At 44.9% G+C, this 20,867-nt stretch overlaps 1 protein-coding gene across 2 annotated transcripts in view; it reads right to left on the minus strand.

Moving 5' to 3' along the window:
* The window catches only part of LOC121580084 (RIMS-binding protein 2), a 93,464-nt gene continuing 72,597 nt past the window's right edge, over positions 1-20,867 (minus strand). The window contains exons 17-24 of one of the 2 annotated variants that reach the window (XM_045224226.1): positions 13,180-13,322; positions 12,832-13,000; positions 11,430-11,498; positions 9,091-9,138; positions 3,101-3,213; positions 2,884-2,955; positions 2,272-2,400; positions 1-961 (exon numbers count right to left, since the gene is read on the minus strand). In XM_045224226.1, the coding sequence (XP_045080161.1) occupies positions 569-961; positions 2,272-2,400; positions 2,884-2,955; positions 3,101-3,213; positions 9,091-9,138; positions 11,430-11,498; positions 12,832-13,000; positions 13,180-13,322 (1,136 nt within the window). In that variant the 3' untranslated portion in view covers positions 1-568. The remainder of the gene's footprint in view (positions 962-2,271; positions 2,401-2,883; positions 2,956-3,100; positions 3,214-9,090; positions 9,139-11,429; positions 11,499-12,831; positions 13,001-13,179; positions 13,323-20,867) is intronic. The other variant, XM_045224227.1, reaches the window with a different exon arrangement.

Consider the following 20,867-nt stretch of genomic DNA (forward strand, 5'->3'; position numbering starts at 1 on the left):
AGAAGGAGAGGATGAAAAACAGAGGTGTTTCGGCCCTCCAGGACCGGAATTGAAGAACCCTGACATAGACCAAGACAACCAAGACTGATAACAAATATGTAAAAGTGCTTTCAATAAAAACGGGCAATGAGCGGTAAATGTCCCAAGTTTCAATCCTTCTTGCTGGATCCCAGCTTTTTGAAAAGCTTCTTCCCTTTGGAGAAGAAACCTTTCTTTTTCTTGCCTGGTGGGGAGGCGTCTGTTTTGTCTGTCTGTGAGTGGCTTTCTGCTGGGACGTGGGGCGGAGAGGTGCTGAGGCTGGCTTGCCTTGGGGCTGGGGCTGGGTCCATGGAGGAGGGCTCCATCATGGCTGCTGCTGCGGATGGAACCAGGTGTAGGTGGTGTTGGTGGACTGGGCCAGTCAGCTCTGTGTGTAGGGGTGGATGTGTGTGGACTGGGCCAGTCAGCCCTGTGTGTAGGGGTGGATGTGTGTGGACTGGGCCAGTCAGCTCTGTGTGTAGGGGTGGATGTGTGTGGACTGGGCCAGTCAGCCCTGTGTGTTGGGGTGGATGTGTGTGGACTGGGCCAGTCAGCTCTGTGTGTAGGGGTGGATGTGTGGACTGGGCCAGTCAGCCCTGTGTGTAGGGGGTGGATGTGTGTGGACTGGGCCAGTCAGCCCTGTGTGTAGGGGTGGATGTGTGTGGACTGGGCCAGTCAGCTCTGTGTGTAGGGGTGGATGTGTGTGGACTGGGCCAGTCAGCCCTGTGTGTAGGGGTGGATGTGTGTGGACTGGGCCAGTCAGCCCTGTGTGTTGGGGTGGATGTGTGTGGACTGGGCCAGTCAGCCCTGTGTGTAGGGGTGGATGTGTGTGGACTGGGCCAGTCAGCCCTGTGTGTAGGGGTGGATGTGTGTGGACTGGGCCAGTCAGCCCTGTGTGTTGGGGTGGATGTGGAACCTCCTCTGGGAACATGCTCAGTCTCACCTTGGGGAGGGAAACCACGGAAATAGAGTATAAGAATACAACACTTTCTTTATTCTTAAAGTATTCAGGATTCTACTGAACCTGTCTATCAACTACAACTGTTAAGTAACATTCTATCAACAACAATCCTACTAAGAGTCAGTTGTGTAGATTGTACATGAACTGATTGAACTAACGTAACAGAGGGAACATTTAACTCTCAGCGTAAATAGTTGGCTAAAGCTAAAATTGGGATACAGGAGAACGGTTGGGTGGGGTAAGCAGAGGATACCCCGTTGTTCAGAAATCTCAGCCCATCGTCAGCACGCCACCATGGGCCTGATCTTGTGAACATGGACAGGAGGCTACGTATCTGAGGAGACTAGTACTGGTAAGGCTCACATGAGGATGAAGAGTAACACAGGGTGGAGGGGGTAGGGTCACTGGTTACTGGTTACTAGTTACTAGTTACTAGTTACTAGTTACTAGCACTCAGCTGGGAGGGTGTTATCCCCTCGGAGACACTTACGCTCAAGTCTTAAAGTGCACAGTTCGTTTTTGCTTCTGTAAAAGGCCATGCAGGAAACAGAAGGAAAAAAAAAATCAATGTAAAAACAGAAATGATAGAGACTTAACCAAAAGACAAAGACATAAGGTGACAGAGATATGACAAATAAAACAACATAAAAAGGAAAATGGTCGATAAAAAACGGCATAGAAATATTGTCAGTCTTCTGCAACATCAAATTGCCAGCAGCATACGACCCTGCATCCCGATGCTGGCTTGCCTCTGAAGCTAAGCAGGGTTGGTCCTGGTCGGTCCCTGGATGGGAGACCAGATGCTGCTGGAAGTGGTGTTGGATGACCAGTATTAGACACTCTTTCCTCTGGTCTAAAAATAATAATAATATCCCAATGCCCCAGGGCAGTGATTGGGGACATTGCCCTGTGTAGGGTGCCGCCTTTCGGATGGGACGTTAAACGGGTGTCCTGACTCTCTGTGGTCACTAAAGATCCCGTGGCACTTATCGTAAGAGTAGGGGTGTTAACCCCGGTGTCCTGGCTAAATTCCCAATATGGCCACTTAATCGTTTCCAATTGGCACATTCCTCTCCCCTGTAATTATTCCCCAGGTCGTTGCTGTAAATGAGAAAGTGTTCTCAGTCAACTTACCTACTAAAATAAAAAATAAATGCTGTGTGGGTGTTCCAAATTCAAAAAAGAGATTTGAACTTTTTTCCCATCAGGCTTTGAGCCACAAATGTTTTGGCTACTAGGCCGTCATACATCTGTGTCCACAGTGTCCTAGGTGAACAGCGTGCTGACTGTACCTGTGATTCTATCCTGGGCTCGGCTACAGGCGGAGGCTGGGGGTCAAATGGTGGGGCTTTCCCAGCAGCCTCTGGGGCAGCCTGCAGGAAGTTAGATGGGACCAGGCCTTTGTGTCCGTTCAGGTCACCCTGGAAAGCATAAACATTAGACACCCACATCACACATGTATAACCTTTGACCTTAGTCTGCGAGCCTGTCTGTCTATCAACTACACCTGCATTACTACATCAACAACAACAACAACAACAACAACAACAACAACAACATGTCCTCGTCATTCACATGGTCACATCTTTAAGGTGTTAAAACACTTTCAAAAAGACTTACAGCCTTCTCAGAGTGTTTGTTTGCACACGCGAGACAGAGACAGACAGACAGACAGACAGACAGAGGAGAGAGAGAGAGAGAGAGAGAGAGAGAGAGAGAGAGAGAGAGAGAGAGAGAGAGAGAGAGAGAGAGAAAGAGAGAGAGCGAGAGAGAGAGAGAGAGAGAGAGAGAGAGAGAGAGAGAGAGAGAGAGAGAGAGAGAGAGAGAGAGAGAGAGAGAGAGAGAGAGAGAGAGAGAAAGAGAGAGAGAGAGATAGATGTATTGTTCTCTTTGGGTACACTTACATAGAAGAACCCATCATCGTCCATGTCACCAAACACATAGATGATATCCCCGGCACTGAAGGTCAGCTCAACCTGCAGAGGGCCATAGAGAAGACCATGATTACAATAGGATTATAACTTTACTGTCAGGATGATTCAGAAACTTGTCTTTTTGCTGTATGTTTTTATATAGAATTATAACACAAGCCTTTGTTACAGGGAATAGCATGGTGCTCACCTCGATGTCAGCATTGGGAGAACTCTCTCGAGGGTCGTAATCAAAGACGGCCTTCATCCTGCGAGGACCGGGGCCCGCCGTGTTCGCCATGGCAACATCAGACTGGCTGGTATCTGTCAATGAAACACAGAAATACGGTCAGATTTCTGACCATTTTTGAGTGGAACACCTTGTTCATTTTAATTTCCATGTCAGCATGCAGTGAACAGTCACTCAGTATCATGCAGCGCCCAGCTAGCTTCACACCATCACCGGGAGAACCAAGAGTAAAAGATTAACAACAGCAGAGGCTGGCTTTGAGGATGGTGAGGGTCACATAAGACAGTCACGCCAGTTTAGTCTGTTTTCACTCAGCCAGTTTAGTCTGTTTTCACTCAGCCAGTTTAGTCTGTTTTCACTCAGCCAGTTTAGTTTGTTTTCACTCAGCCAGTTTAGTCTGTTTTCACTCAGCCAGTTTAGTCTGTTTTCACTCAGCCAGTTTAGTCTGTTTTCACTCAGCCAGTTTAGTCTGTTTTCACTCAGCCAGTTTAGTCTGTTTTCACTCAGACAGTTAACTGTGAACTCAAATCAAATGTTAATTACCACATGCACCGAATACAACGGGTGTAGACTTAACCGTGAAATGCTTTGTTACGAGCCCTTCCCAACGATGCAGAGTAAAACAATAATAATAAAAAGAAAAATAGTAACACAAGAGGAATAAAATACACAAGAATGGAGCTATACAGGAAGTACCAGTAGTAGATCAATGTGCTGCTAGATACAGGAAGTACCAGTAGTAGATCAATGTGCTGCTATATACAGGGAGTAAGGTATTTGAGGTAGATATGTACATGAAGGCAGGGTAAAGTGACTAGGCATCAGGATAGATAATAATAAGGTATTTGAGGTAGATATGTACATGAAGGCAGGGTAAAGTGACTAGGCATCAGGATATATAATAATAAGGTATTTGAGGTAGATATGTACATGAAGGCAGGCATTTGAGTAGATATGTACATGAAGGCAGGATAAAGTGACTAGGCATCAGGATAGATAATAATAAGGTATTTGAGGTGATATGTACATGAAGGCAGGATAAAGTGACTAGGCATCAGGATAGATAATAATAAGGTATTTGAGGTAGATATGTACATGAAGGCAGGATAAAGTGACTAGGCATCAGGATAGATAATAATAAGGTATTTGAGGTAGATATGTACATGAAGGCAGGATAAAGTGACTAGGCATCAGGATAGATAATAATAAGGTATTTGAGGTAGATATGGACATGAAGGCAGGGTAAAGTGACCAGGCATCAGGATAGATAATAATAAGGTATTTGAGGTAGATATGTACATGAAGGCAGGATAAAGTGACTAGGCATCAGGATAGATAATAATAAGGTATTTGAGGTAGATATGTACATGAAGGCAGGGTAAAGTGACCAGGCATCAGGATAGATAATAATAAGGTATTTGAGGTAGATATGTACAGTGGGGAAAAAAAGTATTTAGTCAGCCACCAATTGTGCAAGTTCTCCCACTTAAAAAGATGAGAGAGGCCTGTAATTTTCATCATAGGTACACGTCAACTATGACAGACAAATTGAGGAAAAAAATTCCAGAAAATCACATAGTAGGATTTTTAATGAATTTATTTGCAAATTATGGTGGAAAATAAGTATTTGGTCACCTACAAACAAGCAAGATTTCTGGCTCTCACAGACCTGTAACTTCTTCTTTAAGAGGCTCCTCTGTCCTCCACTCGTTACCTGTATTAATGGCACCTGTTTGAACTTGTTATCAGTATAAAAGACACCTGCCCACAAGCTCAAACAGTCACACTCCAAACTCCACTATGGCCAAGACCAAAGAGCTGTCAAAGGACACCAGAAACAATATTGTAGACCTGCACCAGGCTGGGAAGACTGAATCTGTTACGGTCCGGCACTGTTGTTCCTGTCCCCGCTTGTTTTCCTTTTCCTTTTTCCCCTGTGTGTGTTGTCTGTGTCTGTCTCCTCCCGCTGTGCAGCCCAGTCAGAGGATCTAGGTCAGGGGGCGTGGCCATTCTCTCTCCTGCTCAGTTACATCCAGCTGCAGCTCATTGTCACCAATCAACCAGCAGTTATCTACCCGGGCTGGCCACCTCTCCAGCGCCAGTTCGTTCCTACACCACCTGTGGTAACTTGGCTCCGTACAGCAATCTCAGTTTAGTTGTTACCCTCTCAGCATTATAGTTGTCTCTGCCACGTTTGTAACCTGTCTCTCCTTCGACCAGATCCCGTCTGTTCCTGCTGCCTGCCTGCCTGCCACTCCCACGCTGCAACCTGCTCATCTGTGGTCTGATATCCTCGTAATCCAGCTCTCAGTGCTACTGGCTCTCCACCCCACTCAGCTCCTACCCCGGTCTGAAGCTGCTCCACCCTGAACTGCTTCTCTCTGCCAAAACACGCTGAATAAACAACATCTTAATTCACCCTCTTTGTCCGTGTGTCCGTCTCTGCGCCTGAGTCCCCACCTAGCCTAACAGAATCTGCAATAGGTAAGCAGCTTGGTTTGAAGAAATCAACTGTGGGAGCAATTATTAGGAAATAGAAGGCATACAAGACCACTGATAATATCCCTCGATCTGGGGCTCCACGAAAGATGTCACCCCGTGGGGTCAAAATGATCACAAGACCGGTGAGCAAAAATCCCAGAACCACACGGGGGGACCTAGTGAATGACCTGCAGAGAGCTGGGACCAAAGTAACAAAGCCTACCATCAGTAACACACTACGCCGCCAGGGACTTAAATCCTGCAGTGCCAGACGTGTCCCCCTGCTTAAGCCAGTACATGTCCAGGCCCGTGCTAGAGTGCATTTGGATGATCCAGAAGAGGATTGGGAGAATGTCATATGGTCAGATGAAACCAAAATAGAACTTTTTTGGTAAAAACTCAACTCGTCGTGTTTGGAGGACAAAGAATGCTGAGTTGCATCCAAAGAACACCATACCTACTGTGAAGCATGGGGGTGGAAACATCATGCTTTGGGGCTGTTTTTCTGCAAAGGGACCAGGACGACTGATTCGTGTAAAGGAAAGAATGAATGGGGCCATGTATCGTGAGATTTTGAGTGAAAACCTCCTTCCATCAGCAAGTGGCTTCGTAAGAAGCATTTCAAGGTCCTGGAATGGCCTAGCCAGTCTCCAGATCTCAACCCCATAGAAAATCTTTGGAGGGAGTTGAAAGTCCGTGTTGGCCAGCGACAGCCCCAAAACATCACTGCTCTAGAGGAGATCTGCATGGAGGAATGGGCCAAAATACCAGCAACAGTGTGTGAAAACCTTGTGAAGACTTACAGAAAACGTTTGAACTGTGTCATTGCCAACAAAGGGTATATAACAAAGTATTGAGAAACTTTTGTTATTGACCAAATACTTATTTTCCACCATAATTTGCAAATAAATTCATTAAAAATCATACAATGTGATTTTCTGGAATTTTTTTCCTCATTTTGTCTGTCATAGTTGACGTGTACCTATGATGAAAATTACAGGCCTCTCTCATCTTTTTAAGTGGGAGAACTTGCACAATTGGTGGCTGACTAAATACTTTTTTTCCCCACTGTACATGAAGGCAGGGTAAAGTGACCAGGCATCAGGATAGATAATAATAAGGTATTTGAGGTAGATATGGACATGAAGGCAGGGTAAAGTGACTAGGGATCAGGATAGATAATAATAAGGTATTTGAGGTAGATATGTACATGAAGGCAGGATAAAGTGACTAGGCATCAGGATAGATAATAATAAGGTATTTGAGGTAGATATGTACATGAAGGCAGGGTAAAGTGACCAGGCATAAGGATAGATAATAATAAGGTATTTGAGGTAGATATGTACATGAAGGCAGGGTAAAGTGACCAGGCATCAGGATAGATAATAATAAGGTATTTGAGGTAGATATGTACATGAAGGCAGGATAAAGTGACTAGGCATCAGGATAGATAATAATAAGGTATTTGAGGTAGATATGGACATGAAGGCAGGGTAAAGTGACCAGGCATCAGGATAGATAATAATAAGGTATTTGAGGTAGATATGTACATGAAGGCAGGATAAAGTGACTAGGCATCAGGATAGATAATAATAAGGTATTTGAGGTAGATATGTACATGAAGGCAGGGTAAAGTGACCAGGCATCAGGATAGATAATAATAAGGTATTTGAGGTAGATATGTACATGAAGGCAGGGTAAAGTGACCAGGCATCAGGATAGATAATAATAAGGTATTTGAGGTAGATATGGACATGAAGGCAGGGTAAAGTGACTAGGGATCAGGATAGATAATAATAAGGTATTTGAGGTAGATATGTACATGAAGGCAGGATAAAGTGACTAGGCATCAGGATGGATAATAATAAGGTATTTGAGGTAGATATGTACATGAAGGCAGGGTAAAGTGACTAGGCATCAGGATAGATAATAATAAGGTACTTGAGGTAGATATGTACATGAAGGCAGGGTAAAGTGATAAGGCATCAGGATAGATCATAATAAGGTATTTGAGGTAGATATGTACATGAAGGCAGGGTAAAGTGACTAGACATCAGGATAGATAATAATAAGGTACTTGAAGTAGATATGTACATGAAGGCAGGGTAAAGTGACTAGGCATCAGGATAGATAATAATAAGGTACTTGAAGTAGATATGTACATGAAGGCAGGGTAAAGTGACTAGGCATCAGGATAAATAATAATAAGGTATTTGAGGTAGATATGGACATGAAGGCAGGGTAAAGTGACTAGGCATCAGGATAGATAATAATAAGGTATTTGAGGTAGATATGTACATGAAGGCAGAGCAATGTGACTAGGCATCAGGATAGATCATAATAAGGTATTTGAGGTAGATATGTACATGAAGGCAGGGTAAAGTGACTAGGCATCAGGATAGATAATAATAAGAGTGAAATAAAGACCAGAGTAGCAGCAGCATATAATGAGTGAGAAAATGTGTATGTATGTGTGTTTGTGTTGTCGGTATGCGTGTGTGTTATGTGTGTGTGCGTATGTAGTGTATGTGAAAGTGTATGTGTGTGTGTGTGTGTGTATGTGAAAGTGTATGTGTGTGTGTGCGTTTGTAGTGTATGTGAAAGTGTATGTGTGTGTGTGCGTTTGTAGTGTATGTGAAAGTGTATGTGTGTGTGTGCGTTTGCAGTGTATGTGAAAGTGTGTGTGTGTGTGTGTGTGTGTGTGTGTGTGTGTGTGTGTGTGTGTGTGTGTGTGTGTGTGTGTGTGTGTGTGTGTGTGTGTGTGTGTGTGTGTGTGTGTGTGTGTATCTGTATAACTGTAAGTGCAAACCAGGAAGAGACTTCAGAGTTCATGTAGTGATGATGTCACTTAGAACATTAGATGACACAGCATTAGGAGGATCATGGAGGTGGAGAAGAGGACATCATCACCACCGTTATCAACAGGCAAGCAGGATGAGGCTAATTAATATCCGCCCGTTAGAATGACGCAGCAAGTCAGACACAGATTTAGAGAGGTCGCATGTTGATGACGTCATGGGTATCTAGTATAACACATGCAGGTATCCAGTGGAGACTTGAGCAGTTAGACAAAGGTTCAGAGGTCGCATAATGATGATGTCATGGGTATCTAGTATAACACATGCAGGTATCCAGTGGAGACTTGAGCAGTTAGACAAAGGTTTAGAGGTCGCATAATGATGACGTCATGGGTATCTAGTATAACACATGCAGGTATCCAGTGGAGACTTGAGCAGTTAGACAAAGGTTCAGAGGTCGCATAATGATGACGTCATGGGTATCTAGTATAACACATGCAGGTATCCAGTGGAGACTTGAGCAGTTAGACAAAGGTTCAGAGGTCGCATAATGATGATGTCATGCGTATCTTGTCTAATACATGCAGGTATCCAGTGGACGCTAGAGCAGGCGTCCCTTCATGCTGGGGAGGCAGAGAGAGAGAGAGAGAGACTAATGGTTACATTACCAACCTTGACTGGATGAGTCTAAGCTATCTTCCCACAGTGCAGCAGACTCCACTGGAAGAGTAGATGGGTATGGGAGTGGGGTTGGGTGAGGAGAGAGGAGCAGGTTAAATAAAGCATTTCACCCTGGTCATCCTGGCTCGGACACACTCAGTAGTACAACAAAAGTAAATGTAGAAACCAAAGCCAACCCTGGAGAGAGCAGCCTGATGCCAGATATGATATTATACAGTCACACAGGAAACAGAGATACAGATAGAAGGAGGAGATCAGAGGGGATGCTGAAGGATGAAACTAGGGCAATTTGTATATTCAAACGCTATAACCAGATAGTGCATCAATCAGAGTTTTAGCCCTCCTATATCTTAGTCTATGGCAGTACATTATAATGTGTTATACAGTTGAAGTCAAAAGTTTACATACACTTAGGTTGGTGTCATTAAAACTCGTTTTTCAACCACTCCACACATTTCTTGTTAACAAACTATTGTTTTGGCAAGTCGGTTAGGACATCTACTTTGTGCATGACACAAGTAATTTTTCCAACAATTGTTTACAGACAGATTATTTCACTTATAATTCACTGTATCACAATTCCAGTGGGTCAGAAGTTTACATACACTAAGTTGACTGTGCCTTTAAACAGCTTCTTGAAAAATTCCAGAAAATGATGTCATGGCTTTAGAAGCTTCTGATAGGCTAATTGACATCATTTGAGTCAATTGGAGGTGTACCTGTGCATGTATTTCAAGGCCTACCTTCAAACTCAGTGCCTCTTTGCTTGACATCATGGGAAAATCAAAAGAAATCAGCCAAGAGCTCAGAAAAGAAATTGTAGACCTCCACAAGTCTGGATCATCCTTGGGAGCAATTTCCAAACGCCTGAAGGTACCACGTTCATCTGTACAAACAATAGTACGCAAGTATAAACACCATGGGACCATGCAGCCATCATACCGCTCAGGAAGGAGATGCGTTCTGTCTCCTAGAGATGAACGTACTTTGGTGCAAAAAGTGCAAATCAATCCCAGAACAACAGCAAAGGACCTTGTGAAGATGCAGGAGGAAACAGGTATAAAAATATCTATATCCACAGTAAAACGAGTCCTATATCGACATAACCTGAAAGGCCGCTCAGCAAGGAAGAAGCCACTGCTCCAAAACCGCCATAAAAAAGCCAGACTACGGTTTGCAACTGCTCATGGGGACAAAGATCGTACTTTTTGGAGAAATGTCCTATGGTCTGGTGAAACAAAAATAGAACTGTTTGGCCATAATGATCATCGTTATGTTTGGAGGAAAAAGGGGGATGCTTGCAAGCCGAAGAACACCATCCCAAACGTGAAGCACGGGGGTGACAGCATCATGCTGTGGGGGTGCTTTGCTGCAGAAGGGACTGGTGCACTTCACAAAATAGATGGCATCATGAGGAAGGAAAATTAAGTGGATATATTGAAGCAACATCTCAAGACATCATTCAGGAAGTTAAAGCTTGGTCGCAAATGGGTCTTCCAAATGGACAATGACCCCAAGCATAATTCCAAAGTTGTGGCAAAATGCCTTAAGGACAACAAAGTCAAGGTATTGGAGTGGCCATCACAAAGCCCTGACCTCAATCCTATAGAACATTTGTGGGCAGAACTGAAAAAGCATGTGCGAGCAAGGAGGCCTACAAACCTGACTCAGTTACACCAGCTCTGTCAGGAGGAATGGGCCACAAGCTTCCCAACTTATTGTGGGAAGCTTGTGGAAGGCTACCTGAAACGTTTGACCCAAGTTAAACAATTTAAAGGCAATGCTACCAAATACTAATTGAGTGTATGTAAACTTCTGACCCACTGGGAATGTGATGAAATAAATAAAAGCTGAAATAAATCATACTCTCTACTATTATTCGGACATTTCACATTCTTAAAATAAAGTGGTGATCCTAACTGAACTAAGACAGGGAATTTTTACTAGGATTAAATGTCAGGAATTGTGAAAAACTTAGTTTAAATGTATTTGGCTAAGGTGTATGTAAACTTCCGACTTCAACTGTATATTGAATACTTTGAATCCACAGATCATTATAATGTTTCGGATATTGCATACTGTGAATCCACAGATCATTATAATGTTTTATATATTGACTACTGTGAATCCAAAGATCATTATAACGTTTTATATATTGACTACTGTGAATCCACAGATCCCCTCTGGTCAGAAAGCAACAAGGAGAGAGTGATAGAGATAGAGAGAAAAAAAAGGCAGACCAAAGTAAGAGCGGGAAACGGGGAAGGAGAAAGGAGAGAGAGAGATCAGACCAGATAATCAGCCATGTCAGCAGCGACAGCGAGACACACCTTTCTTGGATCGTCTCGGTTTCGGAGGTGGGACAGGGCGATGCGGAAGCTGTGCGTGTGAGCGAGTGCCTTTATGGAGTTTTAAAAAAGGAAAACCAAATTTGAAACCAAAAAGAAAAAACACAGACAGACAGAGACGCCAGAACCGTGAAAAAGCAGACCAGACAAGAGACAGAATGAGTTTGAAGCCCGTAAAAAAGCAATTTTATAAACCAACCAATAATAATCAGCTATCAGAACACAGCAAGTAGAAGTGAAAGGGTTAAAACATCTGAAAATACATTGTTTGTCAGCTTGATCTAGTTGGCTGGGTGGTTGATGCTGTGTTTGTGTGTGTGTGCATGTTGGGTCCATAGCACTTAGCTTATCACACTAGCTAACGCTTCTGGCACTTCTTGGAAATGAGTTGCATGACACAGAGTCGATGAAAAACCAAAAAGGAAATTGGGCTTGGCAACAGGCAGTCAGTGAACACAAACAACCAAGTTCCAATTGAAGACGAACCATGAAAGCATACAAAGCATCTCATAGGAGTGTCATTTCTATGGTTTACTTTTTCATTTAATCAAATAGCACAATTCAGCCAGTTTTGTGAATTCTTACTCAGTACATGGGTCATTTAAAATGACAACTCAATAACAGTAAAACGATAATGAGTCAAATGTATGTTTTCCATTAACCAAGATGCAGCTGCTGTTTAATCAGTTCTGAGGACTTCCTCCAAACAGATTGAAAAAACACGGACTTATGCTTTCATTTCAAATTGTTCAAGTTTGAAGTATATTATCTAGTCGTTATTGGCTCATTCGTCCTCCCTCCTCTCCCCTGTAACTATTCGCCAGGTCGTTGCTGTAAATTCGAATGTGTTCTCAGTCAACTTACCTGTTAAAATAAGGTTTAATTTAAAAAATATATATATATATATATAAAAAAATCAAGACTAGAAAGAGAGGAGTAGAACATTTAAATCTGTTGGCAGTTCTGAAAGTCACAACATCTGTCAGGTCACTCTACACATCCTACAGAGCTTCTGTTATTGCCTTTTCACATCCTTTCACTGTCCACTCCACGGACAATGGGGAGTTCATGAAACAAAACCACAAAGAACATACCCACACCTGTCCAAAGACCGCAGTTCGTACCCGTTTTACAGTGACGTGTACAGGCTGACAGCATAGACAAACCATAGAGCTGACACCAAACAGAAAGCACTACACAAATACAACGTACTTAAATGATTCATTGTTTGATTACATGGACAGTATGTTACTTGGATCAGACAAGGGCCCTGTTTATTTTGGCACTTGTGGGATGAACCCTGTTGGCATTGGCTGTTGATATGATTGACAGCTGTAAAACCATTTGATGATTGGATGGTGCTATGATTGACAGTTATGCCTACCTATCTTCTCCATGTTTGTGGCGGTAGACAGGAAGCCCTGCTGCAGGAGTGTCTCTCTGGTCTCCTCGTCCTCCACCTGAATCTCTGACACCATGTTACATGGCACGTAACCGTGACGACCGTTCGACTCGCCGCGGTAGAACCCGTCCGAGTCTTTGTCTCCGTAGATCTGGAAATGGAGGATGGGGAAAGAGAAACAAGATGGCGGTCTTACTACCTCATTAATAGATGAGAGATAACATGGAGAAACATTTTGCCTTCAACAACCAATAATTATTGACAGATCAGATGAGAGTATCTAGCATAGTGCCAGGGATATCACTGGGATTATTGTGACAGGTTCCATACCTTGATGATCTGTCCCTCTCTGAAGGGCAGTTCCTCCTCAGCGGCGTCGGGGTTGGGGGACATGTTGACCGGGTCGTAGGGGAACAGAGCCACAAAGATACGCACCTCGTTGTCTCCTATAGGCCGTGCAGGATCCATGCTCTCTGCACGCAAACACACAAACAGAACACACGTTATTTGGAGCAACAGTTAGCCTACAAGCATTGTGGTGCAAAGGACAAAATTATTTCAAAAGGTAATATAGGCCCCTGGTTTTGCCTGATCAAATTCACACACACGCTTCCACTCCCACAGTCCCACAGTGTAGTGGAGCGGGTCGAGAGCTTCAGGTTCCTCAGTGTCCACCTCACCAAGGAATTAACATGGCCCACACACACCCACACAGTTGTGAAGAGGGCACGACGGTGCCTCTTCCCCCTCAGGAGGCTAAAAAAAGATTTGGCATGGGGCCCTCAGATCATCCAAAAATGATTCAGCTGCACCACTGAGAGCATCTTGACTGGCTGCATCACCGCTTGGTATGGCAACTGCAAGGCACCCGACGGCAAGGTGCTACAGAGGGTGGTGAATACGGCCCAGTACATCACTGGGGCCGAGCCACCTGCCATCCAGGACCTCTATACCAGGCGGTGTCAGAGGAAGGCCCTAAACAATGGTCCAATACTCCAGCCACCCAAGCCATAGACTGTACGGCAAGCGGTACCAGTGCACCAAGTCTGGAACCAACAGGACCTTGAACAGCTTCTACCCCCAAGCCATAAAACTCTTAAACAAGATTGCTAAATAGCTAATCAAATGTCTACCTGCTGCTGCTACTGTCTATTATCTATCCTGTTGTTGAGTCACTTTAACCCTACCTATATGTACATAGCTACCTCATAACTTGCTACATTTGCACACACTGTATATATATTTTCTGTTGTATTTCTGACTTTATGTTTTTTACCCCATATGTAACTCTGTGTTGTTTTTATTGCACTACTTTGCTTTATCTTGGCCAGGTCGCAGTTGTAAATGAGAACCTGTTCTCAACTGGCTTACCTGGTTAAATAAAGGTGAAATAAAAATAAATTAAAAAAAATACCGACTCGGTACTGGTACTCCCTGTATATAGCCATGTTATTACCTGGTACTCCCTCTATATTGCATGTTATTACCTGGTACTTACTGTATATAGCCATGTTATTACCTGGTACTTCCTGTATATAGCCATGTTATTACCTGGTACTTCCTGTATATAGCCATGTTATTACCTGGTACTTCCTGTATATAGCCATGTTATTATCTGGTACTTCCTGTCCTGTATATAGCCATGTTATTACCTGGTACTTCCTGTATATAGCCATGTTATTACCTGGTACTTCCTGTATACAGCCATCTTATTTTTTACTCGTTATTGTTATTCGTTATTCAGTGTGTATTTCTTCCTTGTGTCACTTTTTATCTAACTTTGCATTGTTGAAAAAGGACCCGTAAATAATCATTTCACAGTCTACACCTGTTGTTTTCGAAGCATGTGACAAATACAATTTGACTTGATCCACATGGTAGAGCTCACTCCCCGTCCATTACCCCTCCCCCACTCTGCTGTGTAATGGCGTGGCCTGGGCGTGTACTTAAGAGAGGTAATCAAGCTAATGCCCTGAGCCTAAGCCAGTGGGACCTAAGCTGCTTGAGAAAGAAACGTGCGCATGTCTATGATCCCCAGTCACAGAGGAAGAGGGGAAGAGGGGAAGAGAGGAAGAGGGGAAGAGGGGAAGAGAGGAAGAGGGGAAGAGGGGAAGAGAGGAAGAGAGGGAGAGGGGAAGAGAGGAAGAGGGGAAGAGAGGAAGAGGGGAAGAGAGGGAGAGAGGAAGAAGGGAAGAGAGGAAGAGGGGAAGAGAGGGAGCGAGGAAGAGGGGAAGAGAGGGAGAGGGAAGAGAGTAAGAGGGGAAGAGAGGTATAGAGAGGAGAGGGGAAGAGAGTAAGATGGGAAGAGAGGAAGAGGGGAAGAGGGGAAGAGAGGAAGAGGGGAAGAGAGGAAGAGGGGAAGAGAGGAAGAGGAAGAGAGGAAGAGGGGAAGAGAGGAAGAGAGGAAGAGAGGAAGAGAGGAAGAGAGGAAGAAGGGAAGAGAGGAAGAGAGGAAGAGGGGAGGAGGGGAAGAGGGGAAGAGAGGAAGAGGGGAAGAGGGGGAAGAGGGGAAGAGAGGAAGAGGGGAAGAGAGGAAGAGAGGAAGAGGGGAAGAGGGGAAGAGAGGAAGAGGGGAAGAGAGGGAGAGAGGAAGAAGGGAAGAGAGGAAGAGGGGAAGAGAGGGAGCGAGGAAGAGGGGAAGAGAGGGAGAGGGGAAGAGAGTAAGAGGGGAAGAGAGGTATAGAGAGGGAGAGGGGAAGAGAGTAAGATGGGAAGAGAGGAAGAGAGGGAAGAGGGGAAGAGAGGAAGAGGGGAAGAGAGGAAGAGGGGAAGAGAGGAAGAGGGGAAGAGAGGAAGAGGGGAAGAGAGGAAGAGAGGAAGAGAGGAAGAGAGGAAGAAGGGAAGAGAGGAAGAGAGGAAGAGGGGAGGAGGGGAAGAGGGGAAGAGAGGAAGAGGGGAAGAGGGGGAAGAGGGGAAGAGAGGAAGAGAGGGAGAGGGGAAGAGAGGAAGAGGGGAAGAGAGGAAGAGGGGAAGAGAGGAAGAGGGGAAGAGAGGAAGAGGGGAGAGGGGAAGAGAGGGAGAGGGGAAGAGAGGAAGAGGGAAGAGAGGAAGAGGGGAAGAGAGGAAGAGGGAAGAGAGGAAGAGGGGAAGAGAGGAAGAGAGGAAGAGAGGAAGAGAGGAAGAGGGAAGAGAGGAAGAAGGGAAGAGAGGAAGAGAGGAAGAGGGAGGAGGAAGAGGGGAAGAGAGGAAGAGGGAAGAGGGGAAGAGGGGGAAGAGGGGAAGAGGGGAAGAGAGGAAGAGGGAAGAGGGGAAGAGAGGAAGAGAGGGAGAGGGGAAGAGAGGAAGAGGGGAAGAGAGGAAGAGAGGAAGAGGGGAAGAGGGGAAGAGAGGAAGAGAGGGAGAGAGGAAGAAGGGAAGAGAGGAAGAGGGGAAGAGAGGGAGAGGGGAAGAGGGGAAGAGAGGGAGCGAGGAAGAGGGGAAGAGAGGAAGAGGGGAAGAGAGGAAGAGAGGAAGAGGGGAAGAGGGGAAGAGGGGAAGAGGGGAAGAGGGGAAGAGAGGGAGCGAGGAAGAGGGGAAGAGAGGGAGAGGGGAAGAGAGGAAGAGAGGAAGAGAGGAAGAGGGGAAGAGAGGAAGAGGGGAAGAGAGGTATAGAGAGGGAGAGGGGAAGAGAGTAAGATGGGAAGAGAGGAAGAGGGGAAGAGGGGAAGAGAGGAAGAGGGGAAGAGAGGAAGAGGGGAAGAGAGGAAGAGGGGAAGAGAGGAAGAGAGGAAGAGAGGAAGAGGGGAAGAGAGGAAGAGAGGAAGAGAGGGAGAGGGGAAGAGAGAAAGAGGGGAAGAGGGGAAGAGAGGAAGAGGGGAAGAGAGGGAGAGAGGAAGAAGGGAAGAGAGGAAGAGGGGAAGAGAGGAAGAGAGGGAGAGGGGAAGAGAGAAAGAGGGGAAGAGAAAAAAGTAAAGAAAAACAGAGCATGGCCACCTTCACTCGCTAACTCTTCGAAAAATCATCTCTGGATGTGGTTTTACATTAACAGCAACAACAAAGAATGTACACAACAGGAGGTTGGTGGCACCTTAAAGTGGGGAGGACGGGCTCGTGGTAACAGCTGGAGCCTTAACTGGGGAGGACGGGCTCGTGGTAATGGGGAGGACGGGCTCGTGGTAACAGCTGGAGCAGAATACGTGGAATGGTCTGATGCCATTCCATTCGCTCCATTCCAGACATTATTATGAGCTGTCCTCCCCTCACAGTGGAGACATAGATGCACATACATCAAAGAGCTTGTAGTGATATTAAAAGTCCATTTATACTGTAGGCTTCATATGCCTTAAGGACATGGCCTAAACATCTGTCCTGAAGTCGTGTGTGTGGTGTTGATACAGTAAGAAGATGTTACATCATCAGGGCTGTCTGTCTATGATGACTGATTACCTGGTCTGACCACAGGGCTGTCTGTCCATATGATGTAGTGATGAAGATGACTGATTACCTGGTCTGACCACAGGGCTGTCTGTCTATGATGACTGATTACCTGGTCTGACCACAGGGCTGTCTGTCTATGATGACTGATTACCTGGTCTGACCACAGGGCTGTCTGTCTATGATGACTGATTACCTGGTCTGACCACAGGGCTGTCTGTCTATGATGACTGATTACCTGGTCTGACCACAGGGCTGTCTGTCTATGATGACTGATTACCTGGTCTGACCACAGGGCTGTCTGTCTATCTGATGTAGTGATGAAGATGACTGATTACCTGGTCTGACCACAGGGCTGTCTGTATATGATGACTGATTACCTGGTCTGACCACAGGGCTGTCCGTCTATGATGACTGATTACCTGGTCTGACCACAGGGCTGTCTGTCTATGATGACTGATTACCTGGTCTGACCACAGGGCTGTCTGTCTATGTGATGTAGTGATGAAGATGACTGATTACCTGGTCTGACCACAGGGCTGTCTGTCTATATGATGTAGTGATGAAGATGACTGATTACCTGGTCTGACCACAGGGCTGTCTGTCTATGTGATGTAGTGATGAAGATGACTGATTACCTGGTCTGACCACAGGGCTGTCTGTCTATCTGATGTAGTGATCATGATGACTGATTACCTGGTCTGACCACAGGGCTGTCTGTCTATCTGATGTAGTGATGAAGATGACTGATTACCTGGTCTGACCACAGGGCTGTCTGTCTATGTGATGTAGTGATGAAGATGACTGATTACCTGGTCTGACCACAGGGCTGTCTGTCTATGTGATGTAGTGACCATGATGACTGATTACCTGGTCTGACCACAGGGCTGTCTGTCTATCTGATGTAGTGATCATGATGACTGATTACCTGGTCTGACCACAGGGCTGTCTGTCTATGTGATGTAGTGACCATGATGACTGATTACCTGGTCTGACCACAGGGCTGTCTGTCTATGTGATGTAGTGACCATGATGACTGATTACCTGGTCTGACCACAGGGCTGTCTGTCTATGTGATGTAGTGACCATGATGACTGATTACCTGGTCTGACCACAGGGCTGTCTGTCTATGATGACTGATTACCTGGTCTGACCACAGGGCTGTCTGTCTATGTGATGTAGTGACCATGATGACTGATTACCTGGTCTGACCACAGGGCTGTCTGTCTATGTGATGTAGTGACCATGATGACTGATTACCTGGTCTGACCACAGGGCTGTCTGTCTATGTGATGTAGTGACCATGATGACTGATTACCTAGACCTACATGTGAACTGTTCTAGTGAACTAGGGCTTAAGATGCTCCAATGAGACCAGGTTCTATCTCATTAGGGGAGGATTAGTCCATCTGTATGTAGCTACAGTCAGGCTATAGGCAGAGCCGAGCTGACAGGGGAAAGTAGACCACGTTTATATTGTCTGGATGTGGGAACATGGTCTTCCCTGATACCAGCCTTCTCTCTAGTCTCGCTGGGTGCATGTGAAGAGTGTCCTGTGTATCCATCTGCATGTTCTTTGTTCTTCCACCTACTGCAGACTAATCTAGGATACCATCTTCATGCTTAGTTGGTTTCACTGCAGACTAATCTAGGATACCATCTTCATGCTTAGTTGGTTTCACTGCAGACTAATCTAGGTTACCATCTTCATGCTTAGTTGGTTTCACTGCAGACTAATCTAGGTTCCCATCTTCATGCTTAGTTGGTTTCACTGCAGACTAATCTAGGTTACCATCTTCATGCTTAGTTGGTTTCACTGCAGACTAATCTAGGTTACCATCTTCATGCTTAGTTGGTTTCACTGCAGACTAATCTAGGTTACCATCTTCATGCTTAGTTGGTTTCACTGCATACTAATCTAGGTTACCATCTTCATGCTTAGTTGGTTTCACTGCAGACTAATCTAGGTTACCATCTTCATGCTTAGTTGGTTTCACTGCAGACTAATCTAGGTTACCATCTTCATGCTTAGTTGGTTTCACTGCAGACTAATCTAGGATACCATCTTCATGCTTAGTTGGTTTCACTGCAGACTAATCTAGGTTCCCATCTTCATGCTTAGTTGGTTTCACTGCAGACTAATCTAGGTTACCATCTTCATGCTTAGTTGGTTTCACTGCAGACTAATCTAGGTTACCATCTTCATGCTTAGTTGGTTTCACTGCAGACTAATCTAGGTTACCATCTTCATGCTTAGTTGGTTTAACTGCAGACTAATCTAGGTTACCATCTTCATGCTTAGTTGGTTTCACTGCAGACTAATCTAGGATACCATCTTCATGCTTAGTTGGTTTCACTGCAGACTAATCTAGGTTACCATCTTCATGCTTAGTTGATTTCACTGCAGACTAATCTAGGATACCATCTTCATGCTTAGTTGATTTCACTGCAGACTAATCTAGGTTACCATCTTCATGCTTAGTTGGTTTCACTGCAGACTAATCTAGGTTACCATCTTCATGCTTAGTTGGTTTCACTGCAGACTAATCTAGGTTACCATCTTCATGCTTAGTTGGTTTAACTGCAGACTAATCTAGGTTACCATCTTCATGCTTAGTTGGTTTAACTGCAGACTAATCTAGGTTACCATCTTCATGCTTAGTTGGTTTCACTGCAGACTAATCTAGGTTACCATCTTCATGCTTAGTTGGTTTCACTGCAGACTAATCTAGGTTACCATCTTCATGCTTAGTTGGTTTCACTGCAGACTAATCTAGGTTACCATCTTCATGCTTAGTTGGTTTCACTGCAGACTAATCTAGGTTACCATCTTCATGCTTAGTTGGTTTCACTGCAGACTAATCTAGGATACCATCTTCATGCTTAGTTGGTTTCACTGCAGACTAATCTAGGTTCCCATCTTCATGCTTAGTTGGTTTCACTGCAGACTAATCTAGGTTACCATCTTCATGCTTAGTTGGTTTCACTGCAGACTAATCTAGGTTACCATCTTCATGCTTAGTTGGTTTCACTGCAGACTAATCTAGGTTACCATCTTCATGCTTAGTTGGTTTCACTGCAGACTAATCTAGGTTACCATCTTCATGCTTAGTTGGTTTCACTGCAGACTAATCTAGGTTACCATCTTCATGCTTAGTTGGTTTCACTGCAGACTAATCTAGGTTACCATCTTCATGCTTAGTTGGTTTCACTGCAGACTAATCTAGGTTACAATCTTCATAGTTGTCATGACGAGCCATTTTGGAGTTAAGCTGGTTTTTATCTTACCGGTCGCTTGCTCACTCTCCCCTATCACCCTATCCCTGTTATGGTACTGTCCCCCCTGCCCTAAACACGCTGGTCATCTGACTGACTGCAGTAGAGAAGACCTGTTGTACTAGTACTATACTTCTGACAGAGAGAGAGAGAGAGAGAGAGAGAGAGAGAGAGAGAGAGAGAGAGAGAGAGAGAGAGAGAGAGAGAGAGAGAGAGAGAGAGAGAGAGAGAGAGAGAGAGAGAGAGAGAGAGAGAGAGAGAGAGAAGAGAGCAGAGAGAGCAGAGAGAGACAGAGAGAGACAGAGAGAGAGAGAGAGACAGAGAGAGACAGAGAGAGAGAGAGAGAGAGAGAGAGAGAGAGAGCAGAGAGAGAGAGAGAGAGCAGAGAG

This window comes from Coregonus clupeaformis, chromosome 13 (genome assembly GCF_020615455.1).
Source record: "Coregonus clupeaformis isolate EN_2021a chromosome 13, ASM2061545v1, whole genome shotgun sequence".
In the NCBI taxonomy this organism is placed as follows: domain Eukaryota; kingdom Metazoa; phylum Chordata; class Actinopteri; order Salmoniformes; family Salmonidae; genus Coregonus; species Coregonus clupeaformis.